At 41.5% G+C, this 26,143-nt stretch overlaps 1 protein-coding gene across 2 annotated transcripts in view; it reads right to left on the bottom strand.

Annotated features, from left to right (window-relative positions):
• The window catches only part of scaper (S-phase cyclin A-associated protein in the ER), a 66,452-nt gene that overhangs the window by 6,737 nt on the left and 33,572 nt on the right, over nt 1-26,143 (bottom strand). For both annotated transcript variants that reach the window (XM_080027083.1, XM_080027084.1), the window contains exons 23-28: nt 17,439-17,554; nt 9,897-10,020; nt 7,992-8,215; nt 5,840-5,995; nt 3,514-3,748; nt 1,779-1,928 (exon numbers count right to left, since the gene is read on the bottom strand). In XM_080027083.1, coding sequence (XP_079883209.1) covers nt 1,779-1,928; nt 3,514-3,748; nt 5,840-5,995; nt 7,992-8,215; nt 9,897-10,020; nt 17,439-17,554 — 1,005 coding nt within the window. The remainder of the gene's footprint in view (nt 1-1,778; nt 1,929-3,513; nt 3,749-5,839; nt 5,996-7,991; nt 8,216-9,896; nt 10,021-17,438; nt 17,555-26,143) is intronic.

The following is a 26,143-nucleotide window of genomic DNA, read 5'->3' on the forward strand; positions in this document are numbered from 1 at the left end:
CCAGAGCAGTGGGAATACATCACTACGTAAAGTGCTGCTTTAAAGTTCTCTTCATTTATGAGCAGCCTTATACTCTACAACACACACATATAAACAAAGCTGGTGTGCCGACAGTGAATCAGCGGTCTCAATCCGCAACCGCACAGGCCTCGGGTTGGCCCCGCTTTTGTGTTCTGCCAGTGCTTACATTAGCTTGGGGAAAGCTCAAGCTTCCCTAAATATTCTCCTTAACAACCAGCCATCTTGGTGCGGAACTGAATCGACACATTCCAGCGACTGGACCGCTGGCAACTCTGTGTCGACTTCTTGTTTCGCAGCAATCTACTGTACATGTAAAAAGGATTATTAAAAAAAATATATTATTCTTAACTAGAATTTTGTGATTTTTTCCTAAACTTTTTTTCCACAACATTTTAGGTTGCCAGGTTGTGGAAGAACGACAGATTTTGAGTCACCAAATACAAGTGAAGCATGGCTGCTTTCGTCTTTGTGCATCCACAGCTACGTTCAGGATGCACAAAGACGAATCATCTGTCACCAGCTTAATTTAATCATCAGTCCTCATTCAATTATTCAATATAGTATGCAAATCGGATCTACAATGACCAACAAATGCTAATCCTGTACATCAGAATAATTAAATTGGGTAGGATCTGAGAGGAAGGAAAGTACCGCAGACTGGGGGGGAAGATCTTTTAATTTCGAATATTAGAAATAAAATCTGGTAAATTAGAATCGGTAATCAGCCAATAAATTGTTGTGATGGGGGTCTGTGACTGTGACGGAATGGGACATAAATGACATATCAGAGGGTTTGAGACTGAAGCTGTGGCTGCTGCATGTGTGGGTCAGGCTTAACATAATCAAAGCCCAGCCAACTGTAGCGTGGCTAATCAGGGGCCCGGTAGACGGGCCACGCATGACAGCCAATTACACAGCAGCCAGGTCTGCTCCATCACATCCGGCTCACTTCCAAAGAGCCCCCTAAGTAGTTGTAACACCGGGACCAGCACGCCGCAGTGCTTTACCAGGAGGGAACAATGGGTCACTCTATGGGACAAAGGATGACACACAGACCAAGAGCAGGAAGGTGCCAAGGCATGAATCTTTTAACAGGTGCTTTTTGTTACAATTACAAAACTACACCCTTTTTCTGACAAATAATACATGATGAGGACAATAGTAAGATGATGTTACACAGGCTCTTCTGACCCAGTTGACAGCTTTTCACAACTGAAAGCACCAAATGAGACAATTATATGATAAGTAGATTAGCACAGCATGTATCAATTACAATTTAAGAACAAATACAAATGCAAGTTAAGTAGCACTTAAAAAATTATTGATAACTTGGTAAACTGAAAGTCAAGATAATATTCTGATTCCATCCCCTCAAGAAATGATATTCATAAAATGAAAATCTTTGTACACATCAACTAGTCATGGGGAATAAAAATGGCCATTTTCCACCATTTTTTTAAACATTTATTTCTAGAAAATAACAGCCATTGCTTTTATTTGTCAAGATGATTGGTCAAATGAAAACATTTAAAACTTGGCGATAGCACCTTTTTGAATATCTAATAGATTATAATTGTTTACATAATTTCGCAGTACTTTTTAACTTAAGATGTGAATTTTTACAGAATGTTTTATATTTTACACACTGATTAGATATACAATTAAATAGGCAAAATCACATAACCAATAAATCTCAGTTTGAAGTGGTTTGGTTTTGTTAAAAACTAAAATAAGTAATTATTTTTTTGCTGGCTTACCTGGTTGTCAGGGTGGTTAACAGTGAAGTATCCCACACAGATGATGACCTCGTGCAGCAGCTCATCGGAGGAATGCTGGGTACAGTACCAGAGCAGGGAGCTGACAATGTGTCGGAAAGCTAAAGACAGGCCCTCTGCTCCTAGAACAGACTGACAGGTCACAGACAAAGCATGTTAGGATGTTTGAGAGTAAATTAAGCATAAATAGTTTACAGTGATTCAAGTATAAATTGTCTATGATTGTGATTGTAAAGAGCGCCACACAATAACAACACAAAGTAAGAAAAGATGATATTTTTGGTGGTGGGAGCAAACACAGTGTAAGAGTATAAGCAATTCAAGCGGGGTCCCACCATAAAACATCCCAATTCCGCTCAGAAATGAGATGCTAGGAGCAGCTCAGTGACAGTATTTATTAAACATGTCAGCGTGACCGAGCACCATAAGATCATCACTATTGCACTGGAAGTTTGGGTGTGTTAGCAATGCATTAACACCCATAAATGCAATACCTGAAAAGCTAAAAGCTGTTTACAGGCCTCATGACCTAATCTCCCTGAACCGTGTAAGGGGCTGTCAAACTGTACAAAAAGCAAAATGTTATTTTGCCATAAATAAATATATATGAATAGATAAAAAAAAAAAATCAACTGTCAGTTTGAGAAGGAAAACATGGAAACCACTACGCAAGTAGGGAAAATGCATTTCTGGCTTGAACTTGTACATCTTGTTTCACATTAATTTTCTAGGATCACAGATTTGTTGCATCATGTTCCGCCGAAATGCACCCAGTGCAAAACACAGTTATTTACGGGAACTGCACTGAACCCCTTTTGGGGGCGGGACTCGATAAGCCTTAGGCTTCTTCCGTCACCCTTCGGACAACACAAATTAAGATGTGTGAAAGAGATAATTGTGTATTGTGTGGAATTGTCCGAAAGAATAATAATAATAAATAAATAAAAAATCCTCTCCAAACATATAATTGGGATCTGATGCAGCACCAGAGTGAGTTATCAGCCTCAATTCTGATCATCCAACCGCTGAAACACATATTAGCCAAAGCGGTGAGGTAATGTGAAACACAAGGTGATTACAACTCCCGGGCCAAAAAAAGAAAGAAACATTATTTAAAATGTTCATAAAACTCCGGCAGTTGAAAGCTTTTCATTTCCAGCTGTTTTGAGTTGCCTGAACGAGGCGGGTCAGTGAAAGGGAAGCGGCTTCAAAGTGATTACCGCAAAGACATCAAAATAATTAACAGCATTCTCTCTTGCTCTCGTGGCTTTTTCGTCCACGCGCTGGGTAATGTACGGCCCTCCATCCTGCGCTAATCACTCCAGCTCCATCCCCAAACTGCTAAGCCACCGGGCTCTAGTCAACCCCGACAACTGACCCAGGGTCAAAGGGCACCTGTGTTTATGTCCATAGGTCAGCTTTGTCCTGTGGTGAGTAACTCTTCTTCTAAAGGCTCTTAACAAAAGGAACTAGCATCAATCCAATCATGTGCACACAGGTTTTTATTAAATCCTGGCAGGATCATTGAAATATCTGGAGGTTTTAATATGATTGCCTGCCATTTGTTGTAAGGGGACAAGCCATATAAAATGCTCTATTCAAATACAAGAAAGGTAATGCCCTATGGTACAAGCTATTCCTCAAACAATAAAACAAATAATAAAATATGTGAAGTTTAAAAATGTATAATACAGACAATAATTTTTTTTATGAATACCTGGAAGGCAGATAGGTCAAGTAGAGCAAAACTGTTGAGGAAGCGGATCCCTTTCAAAGCCACCTGGATGACCCCGGGGCCGTAGGGCTCCTGACTCTGGGAGTCAGACTCTGGCACAAAGCTGTGCAGCAGGATGCAATACAGCGTGTGCACCACTCCCACCAGCTCTGTGGACTGCAGCAGGGCCGTCAATCCAGTCGGGTCCTGGCGTTTATTGTCGAATATACTAGGAGCGCTGGAGAGGAATAGGAGGAAAGGAGTGCATGGTCAGTAAAACCAAGGGTAAACTTAAGTGTTCATTATTAACAATACACATAGATCTGATACTAATAAACACTATTTATTGTAGCATAAGGTTCTTATTTTGTGCCGTTTTGCTGCTGGTGTCATGAAAATAAATAAATAAAATAAAACAAGAAAAGACTGAACTTAACTAAATGTCACATCCCGAGACGGACGACAGAAACAAGTCTAGATCTGCAGCTTCTAAACGTACTCACCAAACGAGAGCTTAAGAGCTGACTTTCCCCTTTTAAATAAGAGATACTTCCCTGTGAGTGCTGCTTTATTACCAGACTTTACTGAGTGGTGCGGGTGGAGAGAAGCACCAAGTTTATAATGTATTGCATATTGTCATGTCGAAGTTCATCTTCTGCTCTGCATTTGCCTCTTTTCATTCATAGAATAACCGTTTGTTTTATTCGTTCCATGCAAGGGAGCCTCCACTCGGGTTTTCACTTTTTGAATTAACTTGTAAAACTCACTGCCAAGCCAGTTTGGTTGCGGCTTTAAGAGTGGAACCTTCAAGATCCAAGATCGGCTCTTTTGGGCTCCCACTCCAGCTACAGTAAACACAGTAATGCCATGACGTGAAGCTCATGGCAGTGACTTCAAGCTGGCGGATCGCACTGAGCTGCCTGACAAGGCGCGGAGTGCTCTGACACATTTAATCAAGGCCCATCTGAGAGGATTCAAGGTGATGTGTTTTTTCTTAAGGCTCCGACAAGATGTTGGTTAAAGGCAGGTTTAAGGTTAAATGTATCATCATCCTTTCATTGAGCCAATTTAACAACAAAGACAGGGATAATGCTGGTTGGAAAGAGGAAGTATCATGTTTTTTTTAATAAAACCCTGAAAATAATGGAGAAAATACTCAAATCAGTAAATGAAAGATCTAACCAACCTGATTAGCATTACTTGAAAGGATATCAATTTTTTTTAAAGGTTTTTTAGTTATTTTAGAGCAAATTTGTCGTGTCATGGAATAAGCTCATGCAATCATTTTCAGTCGCATGCAGACTTTGCAAGAATACGGTGAAAACCCTCAATTTAAGACCACCACCGCAGCAGCAGCAGCTATGATTTGCAACCATGTAGAATGTAGGGTGTGTGACCTCTGGATGGAACCTACAGTGCGTGCTGATACTTGATGTTAGCCAACAGGCTCTGCGTGAAATATGCTGCTAGGCAAGAACACAGCCTCCTAATGCCATTATAATCCCCTGACACAGCAACTGGCATGGCCAAAATATTCGACAAGCCCACTGAGCATTCTTCTACACGACACACACAGTATCTTGGCAGAACAGAGCTTGTTGGCTGCTGTATTGATCATAACACTGGTCAGACACGACGTATTTTCTCACAGATATTCAGTGGCAAACACAGTCCTGCCGTAGTTGTAGAAGAGGCAGCTGCCCATTCGTACTGGTACAGTACAATAAGGTAAGGTACAGTAGCAAACCTTAAAAAATGCAATGACAAGATCTTGGAATAATGTGCTGCCAAGAAAACTAAACTGGCTCGATTGATACCTAGATCAAGCTTAGTTGAAATTTGATACCGAGGCACAACATCAAAGCAGTTGTGGCCCCGTTACCATAGTAAGCATTTCCTTCTTTTTAAAAGTGAGGAATTGTGGTACTGATGTCCCTTGGTGTGACTGTGTGCTTAGCCTCTGTCAGCGGCGCCACTGAACCTCTGTGAGTGGAGGTCAGTGTAGCACACGTGGGTGGGCTCCCCCCACGCTGCAGGCTAAGGTTTATGGTGAGTGACAGAGCGCTGGGTCAAGTAGATGCCTATCTCTACCTTGCAGTAACGACAGCTTAGCCAACTAGCTGACCGGAGGAAACGACCCGCATGCTGATTGTGGGGGAAACGCAGCCTTTAAGAAACAGTGAGCCCTGTCTTTATAGGATCCGTGTGACATTAAAGACCTGATAGTGACCAGGTCTCTGGCCAAGCAAATGCGCACCTTTCTCATGACAGAGGGTATTGCAGAGATGTAAGGAGTGAGGCAGAGTAAGAGGACTTGCTCATTGCTCACCGTCCAGTTACGACGAAACACAACTTGCACATGCTGTGCAGCATAGCAGAGGCTTGCAGTAGGAAAGCAGACATCTTGGGTTGCTCGTCTACAGGTCCTTGGATTGACAAGAAGCATCCGTACAGCTTGTCGATCAAACCCATGTTTACTACATAGCTGGAAGAAACACACAAAGACAGAAAAAAAAAAAACATGAAGCAGTGGTTAGTCGTAAATTTATTTGAACATTTAGGGGAAATCCTAAGTGAAAAAAAAAGTTTATCTGACAAAGGGAAACAAAGGCCTTTACTGTTCATACTTCCTCAGCAGTACAGCTGAAAGCGGATACCTCACCTAAGCCCTCCACCCCACTGCTATTACTGCAATATCTCCAATTTGTCTTTGCCAATGACAGGTCTCATGATCATGTTCCCTGTACTCTTTCAGCCACAAATCACTGCTAATAGTGTCATTAGAGGGGCTGTTGTGGCCCCTGTGCCAGCCCAGCTCTGGGCCCTTGACAGTCTGCTGACCTGGGGCCGTCTTCTCGCAGCTACGGTATGCCTGGACCTTCGGGGCTTAGCTCAGGCACCACCAGCTTATGGAAATCTTAAGAGCGATACAGCCGCCAGTCAAGGATTTCCAGTTGCACTGTGAAGCCACGGTTCCTCGTTTTATCCCCATCTTGACTCTTCGCTTCTTTCACATACCTTTGTTGTTTAGAACTGTCACTCACTGAGGTCCTCTCAAAAACAGGTGATTATGACATTGCTCCACCTCCACTGCAGGTCATCTGACACTTGAACCTAGCCCCATTGTTTTGACTTGATGCTCTTCTACAGCTTTACTTAGGCTGAAAGGATCTTTCCTCACACCGACTGCTTTGTTCAATGTCTGCTCTCCATCTGACAGCCTGCTTGGTGGTCGAACTTGCCACTTGATGCGTCTCATTGTATGAGCATAAACTGACAACATTTATGACAATGATTGGGGGATTGAAAGCACTTACAGCCAAACTAGGCCTGTCAGGATGAAACAATTTGTTGGAATATATTTACCCAGATAATTCAAAGAGAATTTTTAATTTTCAAGAATATTCATCATTGGAAATGAAATGTGAATAATTGTTTTGATATTCTTATACGACGCCGCCTTTTAGGCCGGTTTGCAGATGGTAGGAAAGTAGAAATGTGACAAAAATGTAATGTCCTTATGCAAGAAAAACACGTGTAAACTGCAATATCGAGTTCACTTTTATATTTCGTCTAATAAGTCGATATAGTAATTATCGCGATGGGCTAAAGTCAAACCGACACACTGATAACAAGAAGAGAGGAAACGGGGATCTCCGCTCAGTGTGATACATGGGTTGGCATAATGGGCGAGCGGAGCAAGAGCTAAATTTTTTTTTGATCTTTCGTCCTTCCTCACTAGCATATACATTATACGAGGCAGCGGAGGTAAATCTTGTGCTCGTACTTGGGATTACCAGTTTGACGACACCATTTTTCTCAGGCCCTCCCCTGTCTCCAGGGTTACGACTGGGTCAGTGGATGAGAGTGGTGGGCCTGTTGCAGCTGCTCCGTCCAGATGAATCATGGCTTGTGGGAGGGATGGTGGAAAGACTGCACTCTTCCACAAGGCTTCATCAGGGCGGGCCTGCCTTTCCTCACAGTCCCACATTTCTCCAACACAGATCCCGACTCCTACAGCCCCAGACCTGCATGGCTAGCTCGCAACGCCAGGTTCAAGGATACCTTTCAAAGCTTTAGAAGTGCTTTTTGTTTATGCTACTTTGTGCACCCACACCCCCACCCCTTGAGCCCGCCATCCCCCTAGAAACAGATTTGACTTGAAATGCAGCAGTGAATGCGTGGAAAAAAAAGTACAAGCTTGGAAGGATGCCAGAATACACCCTCATTCTCACACTACTCCCATTCTAACAAAACGCCAGTTGGATAATTTCCAAGAGATCTGACTTTTTTTGTCAGCCTATTCTTAACAGAAGGCACGCAGTTGAGGAAATCAGAGGTGCACCAACTCTCAACCCCGGTGAAGAGGAGTGGAAGAGGGAAGTACTAAAGAAGGTCAAAAAGGCTGTGAGATATGTACCATGTTGGAGGATGAGGAGAAGCAGTGTGAGAGTAGAACAGAGCACAGGAAGGAAATATACCTGATCAGGTCTTGTGTGCGAGTGTTGAAGGACTCGGAGCCCTTGACCTTGGAATCCGGGGAGGATATCCGTGTCTTTTCTACTTTTGCAGCCTCAGAGATGAGTGGCCACAGGGACGCCAGGACGGTAGCAATGCTCTGCAGCAGGCCCGTGGTCAAACCCTCAAAGACTAGTTTGTTCACACTGCGCCCAAAAATTGATTTGTCCTCATCTGGGACGTACAGCTGCAAGAATGGAAGAAAAAAAAAACAACGTTGACAGATGGTAGCCTATCTGTATAGTCAGCGATTAATAAACATATATTACTGATGCTGACAGGCTGCAATAGAAACCAGACATTATCCAAATGCGATAAGACACATTATCAAAGGTGTGTAGAGAGATAAACAAATGACAGATCCATTCAACTTTCGGCATGTGCATTTATGGCTATTCAATTAACACAGATGTTAAAGGCAAATGCCCTATTTAGCAAAAGGCTTCTTATAGCTCCAATAAAAAGGCATTCAGTAGCCGTGTAAGGCAGTTCCTCAGGTACAGAAATGACAAAAAAAAAAAAATGTTAGTGTAAGTAAGTACTGTGAATGAGTTACATGCCAACAAGTTGGAAGCCAAAATAAAAAGGCGTTTGAGAACAATTTAGTCAGGTGAGCATTTTTCTTATTTGCATTTCCTGAACAACTTAAGAAAAACATACGTGCAAAGGTCCATGTTTAAAATATAGTGCTACGTGCTCGCAAAGGTAAAACCTTCTCATTTGGTCTAATGGTTGGGGTGAATGCTGACAGCATAGGTAAATCCACCGACATTCTCCACAAATCTAATTAAAAGGGTACATGCTCATATGGCAGTGCAACCCCCACTGCTTTACTCTATTGCTCACACACACATTCCAGAGCATAGACATGCACATGAATACGCACTCAAGACAATAAAACGCAAAATAAAATAAACTTTGTAGAATTTAAAAAATTTGTCGTGCGAGTAAATTAAATCACAACGTGAACAAAAAGCAGGATCTGTGGGGGCGTTTACACATTCTGAGCCTAATTCTTAATGTGCATTGAACACATGAGAGAGAACAGTTTGTTTGTCTCCTGCAGTACTGCTTGATTTGTCAGTCAGCAGAGCAGCTGCTGGGATACGTTTTATATAAACTAAAGCATACAGGGGGCTAACCTTTCCCTGTGTGTGCCCTACGGAAATATGACTGCTTGGGATTGGAACTCAGGCACTGGAGAAAGGAAGCCCCAGTAGAGTTCATGCATGTACCAGGGCCCTGTGCCTTGTCCCGTCTGTGTTGTGAGTGTAGGCGGCCCCAGCGAGCCGCCACCGTTAGATGTTTGGAGTGGGCTGATGTTTACAGTCCTTCTTACAGAGTGCTGAAGGATATGGGCTGACATGTCGCCGCAATGCAGCCTGCCTGCCTGCTTGACTGACTGTGTGCTCTCACATTCCCTCAGTCAGGAGGCATCTGTGGAGACGTTGGGCAACGGCTTGTTACTCGCTAGCTTGTGTCTTGTTCTGTCTTTCATTAACACTGTGGCAGCAACTGACACCAGCGGAAAAAAAAGCAAAAACAGAAAGGGTTTTCTCAGTGGCCAAAGCGCTGTTTATAAACACATGAATGTAAAGAAAACAGGGAGTGTTTAATAAAGAAAAGGCAAACTTTACATGTGGCTGTGTAAGAAATACACTTGTTAGTGTGATCACACCTTGAAGAATACCCTGGATCCAAACACATTTACCATCTCCATTACAGTTCCTGCACTTGGTTTATACACATTGAAATTATGATGTTGGCACAAACTGATATTGAATCTTATTGCATCATTTATGAACAAAAAAAAAATCTGGGGAGGCCAAATTGGGTCTCGGCCATGTACTGGGGATGCATAAACTTACTGTTAGCTGATGCAGCAGCAGGTCCATGAGGAGTGCTATTTTGTTGCTGAAGAGCACATAGGAGCAGTTGAGGGGGCAGCAGGAACATGCCAGGTAGTAGATATTTACAGCAGCACAGAGGGATCTAACACAGAAAGATGACAAACCATTGTTAATCACAACTTTAAAAAAAGAAAGAATAAGAAAAACACCTCAAGGCAGGCTGCTACTCCCCTTGCAATTTGTTAAAGAAACACTACTACTAGGGATGTAAATATCTAAACCCTGGCACTGACAAGGCTATCTGCAGTCATCAGGAAACCAAACACACTCTTCTGTATTTGTGGTTCCTTAAGGGTGCAGTTTGTCTTCACAAGTCAAAAGCATATCTCACTGACAGCGCGAGTAAGGAAGCAGATTTGAGGAATCAAACACTCGTATCAGCTACTTATGTGGAGACTCCCTTTTCGCTGCAACCACCTTCAGAGGAGCGGAGCGCAATCTCAGTCCCAAATCATTGGCTGAGGCGATGCAGCTTTTCCGCTGGAGAGATAAAACTGTTCCTCTCAGCAGCTCCTCACGGCCGCCAGGCAGCAGCCAATGCCGAGCCAGTCAGCGTGGCCTCTGTATTATGTCTGCTCTAAAACAAGCCACAGAGAAGATTAATGCTTCAGATAACTGACCAATCGCTCTGCTGTGACTGCTACTCCCGCACGCCCCCCTCTTCATCCGTTAATATTTTCTGACAACTGTATATTTTAGCCATTGGCGGAATGGCGTGTCCTATCTGCTCACTGGAAGAATGGAATCTGCCTCTCCAGGGCCTAAAGTAGGCCATGTTTATTTCAACTGGTAAACATTTTGATATCTACCGAAACCTTCACATCTGCTGTGCGTTTTCGGTCAAACCACGCTGGCATGGTAGAGGAAAATAGATTAGGCTGAGGCAGGCCCCTAGAGTCTGTCAATAACTTCCTCCATTCTTTTCACTGCATTTGCTAGTGGGGGCGGATCAGTCGTTTTTTGCCGCATCATTATTGACATTGCATAGTAAAGCTGTCAGACATGGAATGTGGTGTTAATGTGAGAAGCACTATATTTTGAGTGATCGGATGGTGTCCAAATCTGACATCAAAAGCTTTCTTCCGTCCACCTGAAAACAATAACAGAGCGGAGCCTTCTCGCAAACTGTTAATGTCTTATGCGGCCGCTATGTTGACGTTAATTTTATTAAAGCGTACGGAGGGTGGAAAAAGTTTTAAAATAATGGCTAAGTGCAGTCTGTGTGGAGCGAGAGGTGAGGTAACATGAGATCCCAAGCACACTGTGCTGTGTGCACTGCAGCCATGCCTCCTCAGGACTCTGAGTCTCCAGTGAGCATGGGACAAAGACCAGCTTCTACGCAAATACCAAAATGACAACTGAAGAACTTTTTTCTCTAACGCTCTTGTAAAATGATAAGCTTTGCACAGCTTATGAAATTCAAGCTGTGGTAGCTGCCTTGCACATTCCTCCAAAAGGAAAGGAGTTAATTGAGGTATACCGTAAGTCACTATCCTGGTATTTCAGATAATTTCACTGTTGAGTAAAGTAGTGCACAATAGTAGGGATATCATGTGACCTTTCAGAGATAAAATGACCAGGCAGGACTCACTTGATTACTGTCAGAGAGTGGATTCAGAACAGCCAGATAAAGTTCATCTTGGTCAATGGCAGCATTCAGGTCACACCTTTGACAACTGAGATTTGGTGCTCTCTTTCTGCCAAATGTTCCTATACGAAGTATACCTGGGATGTCACACGGGCTTAAAACTTCCTTGAAAGGCTGCCATGCAAGTCCTAAACAGTGTATAATGGGATATTTAGATTGATCCTTTAAAAAGCAATGCAGAAGGCAGTAATCTACTTTTAACTCTGAACTTCTCGTAAAGTTTGACTCAGGGTTGTAGTTATTAAGAGTGGAAAGAGGCTCAGTCCTCAGAAGCAGCAGACCACGGGTTCAAATCCAGCCCGTGGTCGTTCTCTGCATGTCATTCCCATCTCTGTCTCTCCAACCTGTCTAATAAAGCATAAACAATGCAAAAAAAAACAAAAAAAAACACTTCACCAGAATTTGGAATTCCCCCCAAAAGTTTCAGTTTTCCCCCCCCCAAAAGGAAAATACATTGAATCCAGTATTATACGAGTTACATAATGTTTTATTTTAATATATATATAATTTTTTTTATATTCAAGGCGGTGGCTGTATTTTCTCTCCCCAACCTGACTAGTATATTCTAATTAAATCACTTCACTTCTGTCAAGACTGATCGCGCTCTCTGGCTTCACAATCGACTCACTCAACTGCTCATATAATGAGTGTGCAATTGCTTTGTAACACAGCTAATCAGGCTTGTCTTTGGTCATCTTTGAACAAATGAGGAGGCTGTCAAAGGCATGTTTGAGTTATGCCCTTACACCAGTTTGTACAATGAACCATCACAGTGATCTGTCTTTGGTTTCCTCCCACCTAATTGAGCTTGATGAGTACGACACCTGATAGTCCGTCCTCCCTTGGAATCTCACTATCTCAATACCCGTCAGTGACAGCACCGGGGAAAGATATTAAGGAACAATTTCGTAAAGTGCCATGTTAACCCTGTATCGTGTTGCACAAAAACTTTGTGGGGACTGATGTGTGCCAGTCCATCTAGGCACGCAAAGATACATTTAGAGCTGGGGCTTCAAATGTTCCCATATAACCACAACCGTTGTCTAACATCACCCATCCAGTCCATTACCACCCTTAAAACAACTCTGCTTTGAAAACACTCAATTAAAATAAAAAATAAATAAACTATTGGTGCACATTTTAACTCATGTACTAAAGCGATCAATCTGAATGTTACAAAAACAGGAGAAAGTGAGATTTAAATAATGAGTGATTTAATCTCCGACACCTACACTAAGCAGCTTAACACCACATAGCCGGGTTATACTATTCCACCTGTAAAGCCGTTTAGATCCATAGAGAAATGAGGCCAAGAGGTAGAGGGGTTTGAGCATATCTGATCCCATCTCACCCCCCTCCAGCCCTCTGGGGCTTTGCCTGGGTGGCCAAAAGGCCTATGTACAACAAGTGGGAAGCTTGGGGGGTATATACTATTATCAAAATATCACTTCATGTTGGTAAGGGGAAAAACAAGACACTATTTCTGAAGGTGGGGATATTTTCAGACTAAACAAGCATCAAGACTACACTGCCCAGTTCACTCTCCAAGGAAAATCTGAAGTTACACCCATAAACACAGCATGGGCTTCTATGGTTACAGATTGTGTCTCTTTCAACCGAGTCCCTTTATTATAGTGAATAGCCAACTCTCAATTCAGTTGACAACAGGACAACACGCATGTAAAAGGCTCTTTATGCTTTTTGTCACTGCCTCGAGTTATCAACCTTGAGATCAGTGCTTCTCAACCCGAGTCTCACATTTCTCGCCCTCTCAGTGTGTTTCCTATGTGCGCAGTCAAGCTTGACTGGAGCGACGCTGCAGAAATCGGACCAACTTCCAGATCAGGTTGAGTCCCAGCCTCTTAAACAGGGTAAATTTGTGTTCAGGGGAAGAAAACGAACCCTAAGCCAAAATAAAAGGTGAGGAGCAAATCCATTTCCTTGTGCTGTCAAACAATCCCTTCATTCACTGCTATCTAAATGACATTTAATTTGATTCTGCTGTTGATCTCACCGATACCCTGAGTGCTTCCAAGACATCTACTCTGGCTGTCGTGCCACACTGGCCAGGTATGAAGGGGGAAGAAATCTGATGAGCCATCACACACCATCATGCACATAAGCTCCAGTGCGTGAAAACACACACACACACACGGTGGAAAACATCCTGAAATAAAACCACAGGTAGCAGCTCTGATTTCACAAGATACACCAGGTCATGTGAGACAGAGGTGGAAATACAAATTGGGTTAACACGCAATGCCCAAATACTCCTAAACCCTTCTCTGGTTTGACTTACAATTATAGCTCTGCTTTTTCTTTTCTAAATCATAGGGAAATTAGCAACATACAGTAAGACCAAAACATTTGAATGAGACTTTTGCTACCCCAACATTCTGCGCATCAGTTCTTTTTCTTTGGTTTTTTAAAAGCACAAGTTGTGATAAGGCATGGGAACCATTTACATATAGCACGTCTTCCCCTCTTCTCTTCAGTGACACCTAATGGAAGACAGAAGGACAAGCCAAGAAAACATTTGTGTCATCTTTGAAACCAGCTTTCAATTTAACTGAACTGAAATACAAGAAGCTTTCTTCAATCCACACCAACTATTGAAACACAATCAAGAGTTGGTCCCTCCCTTTATATGCATAATTCAACTTACGTTACAGTACTGGTACTAATTATGTTGTTTACGATAGGAGCTAGGGGGAGCTTCACACAGCACAACACGACATATATAGATAGATCTTTATTTTATTTTTTTTAAGTACCATTTCAGATTAAAGTCACGTCAACAAATCAAGCTGAAACAAACAAAAATGCCAATAACGGAGAAGGGAATATTAAGATGCTTTTGATTTTGTAATAATAATGGAATACTACAAGCAAATTGAAGACCTAACTTTTGCTTTGATGGAAATGTTTCACAATTTGCAGACATTTTATAGATCACACAGTAAATTGAAAAAGTAATCATTCTATAATTTTTAGTTGCAGCCCTGCTTAAGACGAATAGGCAGACTTAAATATGTTATTGAATGAATTGAGAAAGAAGAACATTTGCAAATCAAATTAATGAATAAAATGTATATGAAGTACATTGAATTTTGTCCAAGAAAAATACAACAACATGCCTACATTAGGGAGTGGTGCATTTTGTGAGAAAACATCTCTACAGCTACTCATGAAAGTGGCTGCGTAAAGCCCTGATCTAGACATTCCAGTGACCACAGGGTTACACCAGGACATTAGCGGAGCCTCGTAGAGGAATTAGCTCATTAATGTAATGGTAACAATATGGAATCAGCCTCCCTGGGGGGAGATATGGCAGGAGCATCTCCGCAGCTGCCTTTTTTGTAAATCACTCTGCTTATCTGGTGGGAGGAGGTGATCAATACGGCAGCATCACTGTAAACAGATAATGTAGCGCACTCGGGGGCTAGCGTCTGTGTAGCAGCCCATTAGGCCCACACAGCCATCCAGATGACGGATAGTGATAAGTAGACAGCTGGGCTGCGTCCTTGTGTTGCATCTCGTCGCCACGACTACACTGACCTGACTGAGCTGCATCACAAGGTTAAAGTTTGTCCTCTCCCGCATTCTACATGGCTTAAAAAACTGAAAAAGCCAGTGAGATTTGTTTGAGTAGAATTGTGACTATTCAATTTTGCACAAGGATTAATAAAATAAACAGCTGGACATGTACTACAAAGCCGTTACTGTAACACCTAAATGTATTGATCATGGTACGTTCTACAAGCTGCAGAACAAGCCCTTACAATCTACATAGCATAATCTTTTTTGTATGCAATTTATGAGGTAAGCATGAATGTTTGGTTTGATGTGTTTATAAAAGGGCTTATCTTCGCTTCATTTCTCGGTTCTCAGCTGGCAAAACCCTCCAGGGGCAAGCAGTATTAGCAGCACAGGGCTCACTGACAGGGAAGCCGGTGATGCAAGGTATCAAGCTCCATTCTAACTAAGATACTATAATATCCTTTTAGGCCTTGGACTTACTGCAGTGTTTCTGTCTGTGTCTTGTTTAAAAAAAACACCTCTGCAAATAAATGTGTTAGGCCATGTAGGAAGGGTTCAGTTATTTTAAAATACTAATACCTCGCCAGAGTTTGATTTAGCTAGTGCGCCCAGGATTGAAAAACAAGGGTATGTCAAGAAGTCGTCTAACCCTAAGCCAAGGCGGTATTGTGTGCACTTAAGCGAACACATCATACACAAATTTTCAATCAAACTAAGCAAACAAACTCACTGTACAGAGACAGTCTCTCCATTTAGGCTAATAACATTTCTTCCAATGCTGTTGTCTATTTGAAATTCCCTCAGATTACAGTGATTGAGGAAGAGAGTACAAAAAAAAAAAAAAATCAATCAATATACATGTGATGCCCTTTAAAAGCCTTATAAATATAAGAAGCATTTGTCCATTAGCAGAGATTCAGAGACCAGTAAATGCTAATGAATGGGAGAGCAAGGCCATTGGAGTCCATTACAGAGTCCCACTAGTGAGTACTGCACCCACTCTGAGGTTATCTACTGGCAAGCCATGCAAACGCCAGACCCACAACTCAAAAATACTCTGCACTCTAAATGATGGATGGCACACGTGTGCTTTTTGTGTTTCCAGAGAAAAGAATGTTCACATATTGATCACGGAAATGGAAATGCTCTCGGTTTCTAGAAGGGCGGCGCTGTTACTCGTTAATACATTTTGAAAATATTTATTGAAATTAAACAGCTATAAACAGTGATAAAGTGGGGTTAGTTTGTTGAGATTAGCTCACTCACCTTATGTGTTTGCAACAACAATCACAAAAGAGGAAATAAAGAAGTGTGTGGTCAGTAGGGTCAGAGAAAGGGTACTATCAAAGAGAAGTCATTGGGGGGAAGGACGGTCACAGCTGCTAGACGTCTTCAAGTAGATAGACATTTAACAGTATGGATCACTCATAAGTCTTAGTTTTTAGAAACACAATCAGAAATGCTCAAAATTAAAGATTACTATTGTATTCTTATTCTCTCACCAATAACATAGAACATTTAGTAGGATGGCCGAGAGGAAAGAGGGGACAACCATAGCACAAGGTAGCTGGTTTGAACCCCGGCACCTGGCAGGAGGGTGTCATTTGTAATACTAGTGATGGCTGGAATTACATCTACGGTGCCCACCATCTCTACCATTGTGTCCTTGAGCAAGGCACTCAACCCCAAAACTGCTCCAGTGTGAAAAATATAATGTAGCCATTGACTAATAAAGTAACTTAACTTATCCCCACAGAAAAAAGCCTGCAGTGTATTTGTATATTTCCAAAGACAAATGTTACAACTGTGTTTACATTTTGATGATTGTGATTTACGTTTACTTTCATTCATAATCCAGTTGTTTCCAATACAAACAGTCAGTTTTAACACAATATTTAATTTTTTTTTTTTTCCTTATTAGAAGATGTGATATATTAGAAAAAAACTTTCAGTGCAATAAATCACTCCAGTCCTGCTGCAATCCGGTCAATGAACCTAAACTTCTACTTATACGTAGTCAAAGAGATTCATCTCGCTCTTGCATGATGTCACCCCTGATCTCCGCAACAACTGCTTATCAAACTCTTCCGATTATGAGCTAAAGACACAGCCCTCCTCGAAACAGAAACTTGATTAAGTCAAGATAATAAACTGAAGGACAAAGTGAGCGTTAGGAAGTTTTTGCTCTGAGTTGTGCGTTAAAATCACTGAGGAAAAGACACCTGAGAGAGCACGCCATCCACTTTTACGTATTCAAGTTGATCATTATGTTAATTCAAATCTTAATATTTCCATTTGGTGATAGTACTCACTTGATAGGAATACGAGGAACTGCAGTGGGTGTGGAAGCGGCAGTGACGACTTGCAGAATTTGTTCCAGAGCCGACAGGCCGCCGCCCACTTGGAAGGCCACTTGGTCTGCATTGTTCTGTTCAGGCAAGAACAGCCAGAGAGAGAGAGAGAGAGAGAGAGAGAGAGAGAGAGAGAGAGAGAGAGAGAGAGAGAGAGAGAGAGAGAGAGAGAGAGAGAGAGAGAGAGAGAGAGAGAGAGAGAGAGAGAGAGAGAGAGAGAGAGAGAGAGAGAGAGAGGAGGGGGGGGAGAGGAGGGGGGGGGAGAGAGAGGGAGAGAGTGAAACAGAGGTACAGTCGTGGGACAACAAGCTACAGGCTGGACTGGGGATTATCGTCTCTCGCCAGAGAGGGAACGTCTCTTTCTCCTACCGAGGCGGGGGATTGAAATCTGAAACAAAGTGATCCCAAAAGTATTCATGTTTAATCTCAAAAGTGGCCCGACCCCGCCCCACAACAGTCAAATTTCAGTTGAAGGAAAATGCTCCACAGACTCCGGTTAGCACCAGGGTGGTCCCCACCGATGACAACAGACCAAGTGAAACTGAGAAAATGCTACTTGGCCAAAAAGAAGAAGAAAAGGTGTGTGTGAGTGGATCATTCTAAATCTACTCAGTTAAGATAGATGCAGCATTTAAAAAGGATTAAAAGAGCCATGTAATCCTATTAAGATACTTTACTTCAACCTCTAACTTTATGCAGCCTCACACACTTTCCGGGCTCCTCTTACACTTCCATTTACTTTAGATCTGAAAATGTTTGCGCTGATAGCCGACCTAATTTTAAATGTGTTTGACTAAATGGTCACATGGTGATTTGCCTCTAATTACTAAGTTAAAAATCTCTTTTTTGTTGTAAATTAATTAGGTTTGTAGAATATATGTTTGTGCCTTATTGCAGGCATTTTGAACTTATGAAAGCAGAATGGGGAGCTTGTTGAAAATGCCCAGTCATCACAAAGCAATGTTCTAAAAGACATGTGTCGAGGGAGGTCAATATTATTTGACTTCCCAGTCACGCAGAGATAATATTTTAAATTTCTTCTGTAACTTGAGTAAAACTACCCGTAAAATTTGTATTGCTGGAACAATAAAAACTGCTTAATTTGAACAGTGAAATGTTTATGTCCATATAAGAACTTTGTTTTGTGTTTCCTTTATTGCTATCTTACGAATAGCCTTAACTCCTTATTGTTTATTTCTACAAACGTCCACACTTTTGATTTTTGGTACAGATCCCTGTCATAAAATGTATTTTCCAAGCCAGTGTGGACTTTAATGAAACAAACGGCTAAATATGATAGACAATGGTGACGAACAAAAAAAAAATTGTCCACAGTAGTTCTTTGGTTTAGGTGGCTAACTTTCATACCATGTTAATAAATCATTATCTTAATAATTTTTTTGTAAACAGGACTGGATAAGGGAATAATGGGCTTTTGAATGTTTTGTTTTTCCTTTAAGTTGTCTGTTGGTTTCTACCTTCCCTTACAATACAGTACAGAAGATTTATGAACACATGTAAATAGTTAGGTCCTGCCCTCCTGTGATGATGGAGTAATTGGCAGTAGGTCAGATGCTGCTGCTACAGTGTCTTATAAATCAACAAGTACAAAGCCGCGAGCTAGCGCTGACTATCAGGCATGTTTGTGCCTTGGGGTCGGACAGGGAGGAAAAGGAGCTGCTGATGGAGGGCCGCGTCTTCACACAGAGGGCCGTGTTACACTGCGGGGTCACTCCTCTGCCCTAATGAGGTTACAGGCTCCTCGCTGCTGTGACAGCGCTAAAATCCAGCCACTTCACTGAGCCTTTGTTCCCCAGATGGGAAGTTGCCAACAAGCCTGAACACATTGAGAGAGAAGCCCTTTACCAAATTACGGATAAGCTCTTCGTCTGTCATTCACGGCTGCCGCTGAGGTAACTACTCCTCCATTCCGGTGTAAGACACACACACAGAAGACACACACTGAACAATCATTTAGGGTTTGGGACAAAAACATTGACAAACACACGTCAAAGACTCCTTTGCCTTCAAAGTAATGAGAAACGCCTCGAAGGTCTCAAGAGTCTAAGCAGTGTTTTGGAAATATAACCGATTATAACTTCCCTTCTGTACGTTGCCAGTGCTTTCCATGCCTAATCAATTGGGGTCTCCGTCACTGAGCTTGGCTTAACCCCTCTCTTAACCCTCCTATCAACACACCTAGCTAAAAGCTTCTAGGCAAAATGAGAAGAGGCAGCTCTTTCATAGCAGCTTATCAAATGGTATTAAAGGGGTAACTGGGACCTGCCCAGTCCTGGCTGTCTCCAGTCCTGTTAAAACCAGACATGAGTTTTTTGGCTATAGTCTGTGCCTTCTCTGTTCTGCTGACAGATTTATCTGTTGTGATGATGGAACAATACGAGTGAAGAGGATTAGGTTTAAACTACCTGACATCCTATCTTTAAATGGTGAATGCATGCAGTGGCCCACAAAAAAGGCACCAGAGTTTTACTGTGAGTACGAGCATATCACCTTAAACCAATATAATGTTGAAAGCAAACCCTTATTTGTATGATAACAGCTAGTTTTTTCAATGTTTAGTTTTTAAGCAAATTGGAAACAGTATCTTGTGAGGAGGATACAGCCTTCCTACAAACCTCATCGCGCAGGGCAACTCAGTGCTCTTAAAGGGATAGTCTGACACTTTAGGAGCTACTCTAACTTGTAACTTGCAAGATGTGTGCATGATGTCTCGCTTCTTGACAAGAATGAATAAGTAAGTAATACAGGGTTTAAGTTGTGAGGGAAAAAAGCATCCTTGTCAGCCACGCTGAAATGGTTGGTCCATCACTTTGGCCCATACTGAAAACTACTGGATTTGATTGACATGATATTCTGCACAGCCACAGAGGATGAGTCCTATTCTGTTTGGCTTTCCCCTAACTCAACCTTCAGATTCAGATTAAGAATGATGATTTGGTGGATTGTGGTTGGGGGGGGGGGGGGGGTGTCTGGACATGCTGACATCATTGTGAGCATAACATAGCGCCATAAGCATCTAGCCAAAAGTCCTGCTGTGTCTATGTACAAACTCACAGAGGTACTGTAGACTTGTAGTCTGTTTTTTTCACTGCAAAGGTTTAACATGTCAAAATAAAGTATTAGTTACAAGTCCTAGCACTTAGCCTTTGAAAAGGGATGTATAATGTCCTCTGTCGTCTGAAAGACATGAAAACAAATCTGAAGTGCGGACTAAGTCGCTATTTTAGTATAGGCTAACTGTTAGCCCTTGCTCGAAAATCTTTGCGCTAGGCTAAACATATCCCAGATGGTCACATCCAAACAGCAGCTACAACAAAACACAGTAACAGGATGAGCAACTAATTTTATTACAGAAAAAAGAAAGAAAAAAAGAAGTGTCGAGCATTGCGACACAAGTGAGAAGGATAGCTACTGAATTATACAACAGGGGGAATCTTATCCAATTATTGTCCAGGGTGACCATTGTTACCCCAGCTGAAGGGAAGACCAAAGCAGCTGGCAGTTCCTGTGACAGTGTCCGCAGACCAGCCAGATTGCACTGTGTAGTCCCCTCCTACCAGACACTTTAATTAAAGCGGAGAGGAGGGCACAGTCTCAGTCGTCCTGCCCCACCAACAGATGGACAACAACTGGCAGAGTTCATTAAGGACTGGCTTCTGCAACTGTGATCTGCACCTTTAATTCCTGAGAGTTCACTCCTTCCTGAACAAAACCACCAAACAACCAAACAATGTGACAGGCGAGCATGACGGATCACCATCTCTTCACATGCATTTCCTCACTCTACAGCCTCACAGAAAAAAGCTTGAGAGTGGTAAACAAAGCTCTGTGGGCCGAGTAGACTGTTAACCACAACAAGGCTGTTGGAGTAAACATTTTAAGGTTGAGTATAAACTTGTGTGTTTACAAGACATTATGGCATATGATTCAGTTGACTATCTAAGAGCAGGGCGAATATGGAAATGGATAATTCTGCAAACTGTGTTTATTCTTATAATGAAGCAAGATTAATCAAAGGCCAGTGTGGCGCAAAATTAAACCCTGCCACAGAAACCACAGACAGCCTGTAGTTGTTACTTATACACCATGAAGCTTAGAACCATTTCACTCCCTATTAGTCTTGTGGTGAGGAAACAAAAATGAGGATGCCTGGGAACAAATGACAGCCTTGAATAAGAGAAAACAATAATATTAGAGCTGAAGCTCAAATACAATTATCATTTTCCATTAATGTATAACTGTTTTTACATTACCATGTGAATATTCAACAACCAAGTGGCAGCGTCAAAGATAAGTGGCTTGATCTAATGGGAAATGTGGTAACACTAAAGCTGAAACTAACAATTATCTTTTTAATTAAAATTTCTATTTATTTTATTGACACGTTCCTCTGAATAAATCCCCCCATTTCAAAATTTCTCATTGCAGATGCTAAAGGAATATTTCCACTGTTTATTCAAATAAATAGTTGTTGTTTTTATTTTAAATATGAAGCTAAAAGCTCAATCTTAGTAATGTTTGATTATTTCGCTTGATGAGGCACAGCCAATTGTAAAAAAAAAAAAAAAACTAAAAAAGGATTGATGCTCTTAGAAAAGCTTTGTAAATGGTCAATGTCAAACACAAAAGACAAAGAAGGTACAAGGCCATATTACTGACACAAAGACAACATGGGTGTTTAAAAGTTATCTGAACTCTTCAGATTTAAAAAAAAATTAACAAAGAAGTAATTTACAAGACAGTCACAATTTACTTCAAGTATGGCACGGGAATATTTGGCTCAAAATGATGGAAAAAATCAACTGAATAGCATGCTGCTCACTAACTTTAGCCGTCTCTGGCAAAGTTATGAAGCTGCTGATCTTGGCTGTATCTGTCAGTCAGCTGGAGGCCCAAGGTAGAAAACCTTATTATCCTGCCAGTCTGCCCTTCACCTTCCCCCATGTCCCCAGATACAACTCCCACTAGTCCCACAGCTTGGTCTAACCAGGCTCTGACAGCTGGCAAATTAAATTGCAAATTTGTCAGGGCACCGTGCTCCTGACAGTTCCTTACCTGCCTTGCATGTCACCCTTTTCTAAACAAGTCTTTAACAAGACAGCAGTGGTAAACACTTTGGGACAATATAAAAAAAAATATATAAATGCAAGGCAAGCATGCAGCAAAAAAGAAAAGAGCAGCAGCACATTGGGAAAAGTGTTATTCTCAATCACTGAACTTAAGGGGGGGAAAAATTAAAATGAGGTTTGACACAAAATAAACCATTAAAGGCCACAGAGGGAGAAACACACTGGGGTCAGGCATGGAAAGCATGGAAAGCAGGGGAGGAGTGAGGGGGGGTGGGACCCAAAACAGCAGTGCAGGAGGGGGGAGTGTCGGGTGTTGTCTAAGGAATTAGCAGAGAAAGTGGAGACTGAATCAGATATGGGGGGAGAAAAACAAATCTGTAGGTGAGTCAATGACATGAGAGATGCTTGTTAGGTCAAATAATCTACACGGTCTTGACTTGATGTGACTCAGGGGCCAGACAGCCACGCTGACGGAGACTCTATTTATTTGACTTTGCCCAGGGATTACAGAGGGAAGTGCTCCCCAGGCTGCATCCTTAGCCAATCACATCGCCCCACTCAACTTTGTATGGAGGGTTCTCCAAGAAGCTTGTGAAGTAGAACTTGACAAAACAATTTAAAAACATGGTTTGAAGCCGGGTTAAAAGGTGGAGTCAGCGATTCTGGAGAATGGTTGTTGTCAAAATCACTCTCTGTCAAAATCCGTGAATATCTCCTCACAATCAACTACCGATTAGTACTGTGTGTGTGTGTGTGTGTGTATGTGTGTGCGCTGAAACAAAATCCAGTGTTAATAAGTATATAACCTAGGCTCTGTAAACGCGCATGTTGCTAACTACGGTGGGCCCCTTTTGTTTAGATACCCTTGGTTTGAATACCAGTTTACAGAGCCTAGGCTGTGTTTTCACACAAGATATTTTTTCCGCGCACACACAACGGACAATAAACAGATTGTGAGGAGATATTCACTGAGATTTTGACAACAAACATTTTCCTGAATCGCTGACTCCACCTTTAAATGACAAAGAAAAAGAACATCGGGCAGAGCCTCTTTGCTAGCGACACCACTGTTGACTGGAGCACATCTCCCATGGCCCACTGACCTCTGACCCCCCGTTGGGAATAAGTGGGGCCGAGGGGAGGAGCCCTCATGTAGTGACAGCTTGTGAGCTACTCAAATCACACTGGTCTCCTCCTCTCTCCTTACAGGACTCTGTGCCATCCACCTCAGCCACCTCTTTCTTTGCCTCTCTGGGGAAATTGGGTAATAGCCTCTCCAGCCGTCCCCCTTCGTCACTGATGGGACACCATAATCTCTCCATACTCACACCCAGGGGCACACACAGTGGGATGTTATGATGGCTCAAACCACAACTTGGCAGGAAATTTATGCCTCATTACAGGAAGTGGGCTGTATATTGCCCTCATCATAAATATGATGGCAGGTGTTTTAATTTCTCCTCTAGGTCTCAAATTGATGTGAGTTTTACTGTAAAAATAAATAAAAATGCATGCAACAAACCTCTGGGACAGATGTTTCAAGTCAACTTTAGTTATAAATGTCTGCCATTATATCTGACAATTTTATGTATTCATACAGCCGTAAAGAAGGGTTAGAAAAAAAGAAGCTAAATCACTGAAATGTCAAAACTCCCTTGCCTTTGTTTAATAAAGTCTTGTGCATCACTGGCATTTTATCTGGAAATCCAATTAACCATTGTCTAAACCAGTGACATCTGAGTTGTGCAAGACACATAGACACGAGACAATGCACGCTCTCGCGCTAGGAAGCTCCTCTATTGGTACCATGTGCAGAATGAAAACACGATTAATCTGGTCCTCATTAGCCAATAACCCAAGGCAAGTCGGTTTGGGGTAAGTGATACTCTACATTGGGAGGGTGAGACACAGGGAGACACGGCCAAACACAACTCATCACTGAAAAGACATGCTTAAGGCATGGACTCTGCCGCAGGCATCAATGCAGGACGCTGTCTAGATCAGCACACAATCCACCAATGAGGTTGCGAAATCATCAAATCATTGTAATAGACATCTACATGAACAAAATGTAAGGATGTAGGTGAATAAAAAACGATTTGATCGTTAAGATAAATCAATATATTTATCTTAACGATCAATATATTGATTTAATCTGGCACATTTCTGAACATGTCAAGAAAAAAAGTAAGTCTCTAGCCCATTCCTGTGAGGAGTTATGAATTTTTAAAGAAATAACCAAAATGCTCACTCCAGCCGCTAGGGGGCAGCAAAAATTAAATAAAAACACATTTTAGCAATGTGGTAAATGGTAAATGGCAATCTTGCTTCACCGCTATTAATGTTTCCTCCAGTGCTTTATGGCAAAGTAAAGAAAAGTAAAAAATAAATAATGATTTTTAGTGCTGAACAAATTATGTACTAGCAAGCGCGGTGTGTCTGCGGCTCTGCGCGCGCGAAACGAGCAGGAGCATGCTAGTGTAGTATGGAAGTAAATGAGTGTCATCGGATTATGAAAATAAAAAGCCATTGAATTTTAAGCACTGAATATTTATGCATTGAAATAACGTATCTGAATTTTTTGCAGCATTGAAATAATGTATCTGAATTTTTTGCCTCTGAATTTAACTCATTACATTTTAAACAACAAATGTTCACCTTTATTTTACAATGTTCTCAAATTCTAAATCAAATATTCAACGTTAAAAAATTCAACGTGCCAAATTCAACTGCAAAATCCCATGTATGAAATTCAGAGTAAAACTTTGGGGACCCAAGGAAGAGCAATCGATCATAGATGCTAGATCGCTAGATATGCTAGCCATTATATTCTTCCCTATATAGAAACATGTTTGTACTCACCGAAGCACCATCGTTACTTGCGTTGCCGTTTGATATGGCTAAAACCTGATTTGCCTTCCTGCATCAGTCAGGGGTATCCAAGGCAACGAGCTAATATTCCCACTTGCTCTCTTTGTTTGAACGCGATCTAGCATCTATGATCGATTGCTCTTCCTTGGGTCCCCAAAGTTTTACTCTGAATTTCATACATGGGATTTTGCAGTTGAATTCGGCACGTAGAATTTTTTAACGTTAAATATTTGATTTTGAATTTGAGAACATTGTAAAATAAAGGTGAACATTCGTTGTTTAAAATGTAATGAGTTAAATTCAGAGGCAAAAAATTCAGATACATTATTTCAATGCAGCAAAAAATTCAGATACATTATTTCAATGCTGCAAAAAATTCACATACGTTATTTCAATGCATGAATATTCAGTGCTTAAAATTCAATGGCTTTTTATTTTCAAAATCCGATGACACTCATTTACTTCCATAGTGTAGGCCTACAAGATTTATTTCCTAATTTTCAATGTTTTTATTTTTATGTTTTAAATTGGGAAAAACGTATTCCAAAAGAACCAATAACCTCTGTATTTAAAAAGAAATCAAAACAGTAGAAGTTGCACTTTTATTTAATTGTATTTTGTACTGTATGCATGTTTGCAAAAATGTGTCCCTGTACATAGCAAACAAAATTGCACAACTGTAAGGTCAGTGTGTTGTATTTTTGT

The sequence above is a fragment of the Ammodytes marinus genome (assembly GCF_949987685.1).
Source record: "Ammodytes marinus genome assembly, chromosome: 5".
Classification (NCBI taxonomy): Eukaryota; Metazoa; Chordata; class Actinopteri; order Uranoscopiformes; family Ammodytidae; genus Ammodytes; species Ammodytes marinus.